At 41.1% G+C, this 8,364-nt stretch overlaps 1 protein-coding gene across 1 annotated transcript in view; it reads left to right on the forward strand.

The window, feature by feature from the left end:
- Nucleotides 1-7,675, forward strand: part of GALNT9 (polypeptide N-acetylgalactosaminyltransferase 9) — a 299,274-nt gene extending 291,599 nt beyond the window's left edge. The window contains exons 10-11 of the mRNA XM_075012730.1: nucleotides 5,901-6,068; nucleotides 7,529-7,675. Coding sequence (XP_074868831.1) covers nucleotides 5,901-6,068; nucleotides 7,529-7,675 — 315 coding nt within the window. The remainder of the gene's footprint in view (nucleotides 1-5,900; nucleotides 6,069-7,528) is intronic.
- Nucleotides 7,676-8,364: the final 689 nt, after the last annotated feature.

Genomic DNA, 8,364 nt, shown 5'->3' on the forward strand with positions numbered 1-8,364 from the left:
GTGAGGTAGTCTGCTTTCAAATTAGCCAAGAAAGACAAAACAGCATAGGAAGTGTAAAAGAAGTTTAAGTTCAAAAACTACCAAAGGCAATCAGGGTGGTAATTCCTACAACAGCTATCAGGGCAGGTGGAGATCTTTATGCTTTGTGGAATGAAAATTACTAAGAGCTAGCTTTTACTTATCTGAAAGTTACAATCTTGGTGACACCTTCCAGATATACCACTGTTTGCTATTTTTAAACTGGTGAGGGTTGCTTTTATAAATAACTTCTGGCAGATTTCTCATTCCATTCTGGTTCCTGAACAGTGGAAGGCAAAAATTTGTGCTTGTGCCTTGTGGTATTTAATTGAACATGTGGCTTTAGTTTCATCTATAAGGATCATTTAGCTCTTCTCTACTAAAAGGGAAAAGCTTAGCTAAAGGTCAGCATCATGCCAGTCTCAGTCTCATGTTTGTTTCTTTCATTCTGGACCACAGAAGATGAACATGTAAAATGGATAGGTGTATAACCTGCATTGAGACACCATTATACTTGCTTTTAGAGAGGAAAGAAAGGGATTCATGCCATTCACTTTAGTTGAGCCACACCAGGAAAGAATTTGACTCAAGATGTTACAACTCATGCTGCAGTGAGAATGTATAGACGCTCTTCTGGTTGGGGAGCAGGGGTCAAAGTAAGGACTATCCCACAAAGGTTGAACCCTCTGAATATAACTGGAGTTACAGCATATATCTTGCTACTTCAGCTCAGCCTTCAGCATCTCCCTAAATAAATTCACACAACCCTTATGAGTATAAAAGTGTTAGGTGATAAAAAGAGAAACAGGTGTGTGAATAGTCAACGGTCTTATTCCCTGTGTAATCTCTGTGCCTAAGATTCCCAGTAGAAAATGGGGATAATAGCACTTCCTTTTTCCTACCTTTACTCTAGTTTTTCTGTTTAGAGATTATAAATCTCTTCAAGGCAGGGACTGTTTCATCAGTACGTGTCTGTGCAGTACCTATCACAAACAGCTGTGATCCATGTTGGGGCCTTAAAGTTCCAGGAAGAAGAAGAACAACAAACAACAAGTGTCCCACACAGTCAAGTACAATAATATGGACTAATTTTCTCCTTGGTATAGTTAAACTGACCTCAGTGAATGGTCAACAGAGTTGAAGTTAGCTCGCTAAGCTCCCCTCTGCATCCTCTCTGTCATTGATCGAAAGTGTAATGTTAGAGAAAGAACTTACCTTTTCTAGTGCATCCACTCAGACTCTGTACAAATTTCTCTGGCTAACTTATAATTACCTGACAAAATCCATAACACCCTAACAATCTGGCATCAAAGCTCCTCCAGATCTTATTGCTGTTGTTAAGGAAGGCTATAGGAGAGGTGAAACCTTTTCTTTTCCCCCTTTTTTCCAATCTTCAGTATTAAACCACTTAATTTAATATGACAGTACTTTAGTACTGATCACTGATTCTTGGGTTGTTTTAGGACATTATCCATATGCAAGTCTGGAGTCATTGGAGGGCTATTACATTCTATCAACTGCCCAACTGTAGGTAGCAATGTTTAACTCTAATCTAGGCAGTAATGGGTGCTAAAAATTGTGCTGCTTACTAGGGTGTTAAGTTGAGGTTTTGCATGGTGAACTGACGTCTTCATGACCAAAATGATTCATAAGAAAATATGAATCCCTGATGACTATACCCCTTGACACGCCCTTTACAACAATATCACAAATGGGACCATTTTGGTCTACTGAGCTAACTGAGGGCATTCATCTGGTACATGATGGTAGCTTCACTCTATCCCTGTAGTACGTGATTCTGTAGACTGACTGTATCATCCTATAACTATCCATCCATCCATCCCATGTGAGGCCTTAGCAGAAATAACACTATTTAAAAAATAACAAGCAGTCCCGTGGCACCTTAGAGACTAACACATGTATTAGTTCGTGAGGAAGTAGGTTTTACCTGTTACATGAAAAGTCATAAGCTAACACATGTGTTGGTCTCTAAGGTGCCACAGGACTGCTTGTTATTTCTGAAGCTACAGACTAATATGGCTATCCCTCTGAGACTGATTACTTAGCAAATTATCTGTATTTGATGCATCTGCCCTTTAATATTATAACATCCAAACACATTGGTTCCTGTGATGTTCAGCACACACAATTCTAGGCTGCAGGGATTTGAAAGGAAATGAAATATTTTACTGGAGAAAAGCTGTTTATTTTAGAGCTTACAATGGCAAATCCTTGTCATTTAAACCAGAGAGTGCTCTGATCCACAGGGGAAATTAACTCTGAACTATAGATCATCTACCTGATTATCAACACTGGACTTAGCTGTCTAGATAGTTAACCAGTTTGCTGTGAGCAAACAAATTACTGTGGCTGGAGTTCATGGTCACAACTGTGTCTCTTTCTCACTCTCTGCTGATCCTTCTCTGTGAGTTGGAAGTGTGAACTATGCAGAATGTTTTGGAAACCCAACAGATTTTCCCTCTGTATGGAAGGAAAAGTTCATGTCTGTGAGCTGACTAGACCATTCACATTCTAAACTAGTCTACCTGCTTTAAACATTTCCTCAACCCCCTACAGGCAAAGGCAAGCGAAGGTGTCTTATAGACCTGATGAACCATGTATAGACAGTGCACTGACTGAAGTCACTTACTCATCTGCAAGCAATATCCTCTGGGGTTATTCTACAGCGTCCTCTGATACAGTCTTTAGCCTAACTCCTTACTCCACAGGATTGCTCTGAACAAAATTGGCAGGTGGTATCATTGAACACATGCTCTGTTAAAGGACCTCTGGACAAAGCTCTTCTACCATGGGAAGATGTGACTATTTGCAGTGTGTGCTTGCTGAGGCTAATAAGAATGAGGGGATATCTTTAGAAAGCTAGCAAAACAAAAAAGCAGTCAAGTAGCACTTTAAAGACTAACAAAATAATTTATTAGGTGAGCTTTCATGGGACAGACCCACTTCTTCAGACCATAGCCATACCAGAACAGACTCAAAATTTAAGGCATAGAGAACCAAAGACAGTAATCAAGGTTGACAAATCAGAAAAAAATTAACAAGGTGAGCAAATCAGAGAGCAGAAGGGTGGGGGGCGGGAGTCAAGAATTAGATTTTGCCAAGTATGCAAAAGAGCCCCTATACTGTCCCAGAAAATTTGCATCCCAGTTCAAACCACGTGTTAATGTGTCGAATTTGAATATAAAAGAGAGTTCAGCAGTTTCTCTTTCCAAAGCAGACTGAAAATTCTTCTTCAATAAGATGCAAACTTGCATACTTGGCTTAATCTAATTCTTGACTCCCTCCACCACCCCTTTCTTCTCTGATTTGCTCGCCTTGATAATTTTTTTTCTGATTTGTCAACCTTGATTACTGTTTTTGGTTCTCTATACCTGAAATATTGAGTCTGTTCTGGTCTGGCTATGGTCTGAAGAAGTGGGTCTGTCCCACGAAAACTCACCTAATAAATTATTTTGTTAGCCTTTAAAGTGCTACTTGACTGCTTTTTGTTTTGATAGTATATAGACTAGTACAGCTCCCTCTCTGTTACTTTAGAAAGCTAGGTTTTACTTAGAGCTTTTTGATTGGCCTTGCCCAGGTCAATAATATGCAATAAATGCCCATGATTCACAACCTTCCTTACGTTGTTCCTTCTTAGGTGATTTCAGTCTCAAAACAGTGATGAGAGCAGGCAGGCAGTGAATTCTTGGGTGATAATTACATTCCTCAAATGTCTGAAGATTTTGCTCCGCAGCTCCCTGCCTCACACTACATAGGAGCCATCCAGTTTACCAATATGCCTAGAGCTAAATTCTGCTCATAGTTCAATCTAGAGGCAAAGGGCCAAAATTTAATCTCATTTACATGTAAATAGTGACATTGGCAAAGTTCCCCAAGATTTAAACAAGCAGTCAATCAGAATTTGACATAACAATGTTATCTTGGAATCATAATGATGTAATTGAGAAGGGAAGAATTTGCCCTTGCACTATTTACCTAAAAAATTTCAAACCAATTAATAGAGGGGGAGAGAGCATTTGACAGTGGTTAGGAAAGAGAAACTGGGATTTAGGACTCCCGGGGTTCCATCTGTGATCTTGAACATGTTACTGTGACTCGTGAGCGTGAATGTGTTACCTGACCGGACTATAAAAGGAGGCTAAAAATACTTTTCCATCTCAATTAAGGCAAACTAATTAACCTTTCTGTGGCTCCATTTATCTGGCTGGAAAAGGAACAAAATATTTTTGCACTGGGCAGGGGGGAATTATTAAATTTAAGATGTCTTAAAAGTGCAGTGGTGTCTTCTGCTGAAAGGCTGTTTTATAATTAAGTGGAAAGAAATATTAAGTATGATCATTTACAGTTTATGAAACAGAGAACCCACCATCAGCATGGCTCTTTTAGTACTGTGTGATGGGAAAACAATCCTTAGTTATGAGGTGCAAGGATACTCCTCTTGATTTTTTAATGTTGTCTCCAAAATGGGCACTAGTTTAATAAAATGAATCCTTGATGCCACATAGCAATGGCTCCAAAAGATTTATTTTCTATAGCTCCCACTGCACATCATTTGCCCTGGACTCTGCCCTTTTATGGACAAAGGCTTCAAACAATCAAAATAGTCCTTTACTCTCTCTACATAAATGCGGGGTAGCTATGTTCGTCTGTAGCTTCCCAAAAAAACAAGCTGTCCTGTAGCACCTTGAAGACTAACAATTTTATTTGGTAATGAAATTTAGTGGGTAAGTCCAGAATCTGATGAAGTAGATCGTACCCACAAAAGCTCGTTATCTAATAAAAAAAATTGTTAGTCTTTAAGGTGCTACAGAACTACCTGTTTTTGTTTTTGTCGGAGGGGATGTTGTTGGCTTTTTGTATATATAAATGAGGAAGGGTTACATTCTGAAGGTTATTACACCCCTATAGGATTAACAAGAGTATCCTGTATTGTGTGTGTGTGAAGCCACTAGATAAGCACGCAGCCTATTTAAACATTTTTCTTTATCAAAAAAGCTCAAATGTAAGAGATGTCATTTACTCCCCTTTAATTATAGTCAATAGCATTAACCACGTTGCTAAACTGCAGCCTAGTTATTCCTCACCAGACATGAAATAATCTGAGACTAGCTCATTGTTATCCAAACCTGAAGCATATGTTAACAGATCTTCAATTTCCCTCATTTCCTCCTCTCTTATTTTTGAATACCTGATGTTCAAGTTGTGCTGATGGATTTTTTTCCATAATGTTTATTTACAAAATCTAATTAGAGTAGTTGCTATCAATAGACTCTGACAGAGCTCATAAGAACAAACTGCATGGCAAATTGCCATTGTGTCCTTGTTAAATCAATTCCCACTGAGTGGATTTGAGAGTGCTTATGATTTACATATTGATTACTTTATTTTCTTGATTGCCCTTTTGCAACACTGGGGGGTTTGGACGGGGAGAGGGAGAAGGAAGGAGAACGATATATCTTTTGAGTGATTCCCATGCTGGTAACACATTTTACACCCTAGCTGCATAAAAAGTTTGTGCTGGAATAGATCAGCCCAACCACAAAAGAGGTATTGGGCCCAGTTCTCAGTTACTCCATTCCTGCACTGCACACAGAAATAAACGGTGGGTCTAGGATGGCTTTAAGCCACCTGTGTGTTCCCTGTTTTCTAACCATCCTTTGGTGTTAGTCCAGCCTTTTCACCCTAAAAGTTGCTGCTTTAACTTGTGGCTTAGTTGTTCTAAGTATGGCACCCACAACAAGCAACCCCAGTTGAAAATGTGCTGGGTGAGCATAATTCTCCAGCCTTTGGCACCAGAAGTCTTTGGTGGTGCTGATATGACTTAAAATGTGAGTTGTCTTTCTCTTCCTCTTTCTCCCTAGCTTGTCCGCTATAGTGCTGAAGGGCTCCTGCAGTTAGGCCCTCTGGGCTCCACGGCCTTTCTGCCTGATTCCAAGTGTCTCATCGATGATGGGAGAGGCAGGACCCCTACTCTGAAAAAATGTGAAGATGTCCTGCGACCAGCACAAAGGCTTTGGGACTTTACACAGGTGCGGAAGGGAGCTTTCTGACATGTGAGCTGTTTGTGGTCCAAGGAATAAGACAGGTGATCCTGCTCAAGGAAATAGGGAATGCGGGCAGCTGTTTGCTGTTATTCAAAAGCACAGCATGTTACTTGTGTGGATTATCTATCTCCGACCACCATATCCTCAGAAAGTTCAGGAAGAGGGAGAGAGCTCAGCGCTCACAACACAGGATCGGCTATTTAGGTGGGAGGCTAGCTCTTACACACACACAGCTCTCTTAAGCTGCAAACAAGACTTAACCCTTCCATTTACCCCTCCCTGGAGGACACACTTCCATGGCAGCTGTGGGTGGGCATGGTGGCTTGTGCTGATGGACCTCAGATTCTTAAAACAGAATTACAGATGGCCTTGTGCAGCCTGTGCTCCAAGCTAAATTACCACATCTTCATTTCTGTTTTTAGTGCGCTAGCTAGAGTGCGGCTAGTGTTGGTAGGTCAGCAGAGGTACAAATCACACCCCTGGCAGCAACATCGATGTAACCTTGCACCCAAAGGCTGGTTTTTAAATTCTCAGCTTAATAGCAAAGCAATGACATATGGAGTCACTGCTTCACATGCCTACTGGCAAAGTATCAAGTCCTCACTGTAAGAGCATTTCAGCCATGAATCCCAGCATCCCCTGGGCTACACCATGCCATCAGTAGTGCTCTCCATTGTGCTGGTGCAGTACAAAGGCCAGAGATGGTCCCTGCCCCAGACAAGGCAGGTACAGAGCAGGAGGGGGAAAGAGGCAGAGGGGAAGTGGTTTGCCTAAGGCCACAGAAACAGTTTGCTGGAGTTGCGAATAGACTCCAAGTGCTCTGTTACTGCACTAAATCCTCCCCAGTTTTTACGACAACTTTGTATCATGCTGAAAGAAGAACAGGAGTTTTAAAAAAGCATTTTGCTTAACATTCTCTAAGTTATGCTGCCCCAGAGCAGGCATCAGCACTCAGTTAAGGTCAGTTGTTGGCTCCTCTGAAATGAAATATGTGGCTAGCTGTGGCAATGGCTTTTGAAACAGCAAGGGGTACGCACTGCCTCCAGCTGATTACAGCTGCCACGCACACGGTCTGTGTGTGGTCCCAAACCTGTTCCCAGAGACTTGACTCAGATCAGGATTTGCCTTGTATGATTCCATTTCCTGTGCTCTAAACATCTTCCAATAGAAAGTGCTCATGCCTCATATTTACAGAAAGGCCAATCTCATCTTTCTTAGCAGAGGTTCATCCAGACAAGCCTTAGTGCAGTTCAGTTGTTCTACTTTAGAAATCCCTTTTCTAACTCTTCTGTGAAGCCTAGTTCTTTCAGCAACCAACTGCAAATGACGGCTCTTCCCTCATTTATATGCCTGAATAATTCAAAGAATGTTAAAGGCAAAAAACCAGCTGTTGGGTAGCAGTTAACAAATACTCAAGGACTCATGTTTTTCTTTCTTCAATTCAGAATGGCCCAATCATCAGCAGAAACACCGGACGGTGTCTAGAAGTGGAAATGTCAAAGGATGCCAATTTTGGGCTCAGACTCGTGGTACAAAGGTGCTCGGGGCAAAAATGGATGATTAGAAACTGGATAAAACATGGCCGACATTGACTACTGGGGCTGAGAAGCTGTCACCTCCGCTGTCGTCTATTGCTCCGAGTGTGATATCCTATTAAGTCAGACTACTATGAAAAGGAGTAGACTCCCCAGGGCCATGAAATATATGGCACTGATTAAGAAACAGGCAGAGAAGCTTCCTGCCTCACTCTTCCTCAAATCAATGGCTGCCCTGGAAATTTCAGGATGACCAAACAGAACAGAGAGGTGGGCCCTTATTTCAGCTCTCCCAGTGGAGTTAAAAGACAGCTGTGTCCATGATGAGTTCAAAGGGGAGCTCCCTCGACTGCCTCATTAAAAAGAATCCTCTGCTGGATAGCTTTTTAGCTTTAAGTTATTGACTGGTACACAACTCTTATAGTGAATAATCATGTGCCTTTTCTACTGTACTTCCTATACAAGTGGACTGGGAAATCCCATCAGCATGTCTGATTCATTGTATGAAATAACTACAAACAGTGAATAAATAACACTGCAAAATACAACATATTGTAAATTTCAAGGGTGGTTGCCTGAGCACATCTATATTGATAGGAAAAGCTGAGTCTGCACAGTTTACAAGTGCTTTTGCACCTTGCACTGCTCAAAAGCAGCTTCTCCCTGTAAATTCTGAATAGTCAAAACATCAGCATGCTCCATTTTTTTGCCATCCTTAGGTCTTGCCAGTATAAAAGAAACCCAAT

Source organism: Carettochelys insculpta, chromosome 18, assembly GCF_033958435.1.
Source record: "Carettochelys insculpta isolate YL-2023 chromosome 18, ASM3395843v1, whole genome shotgun sequence".
Lineage (NCBI taxonomy): Eukaryota > Metazoa > Chordata > Testudines > Carettochelyidae > Carettochelys > Carettochelys insculpta.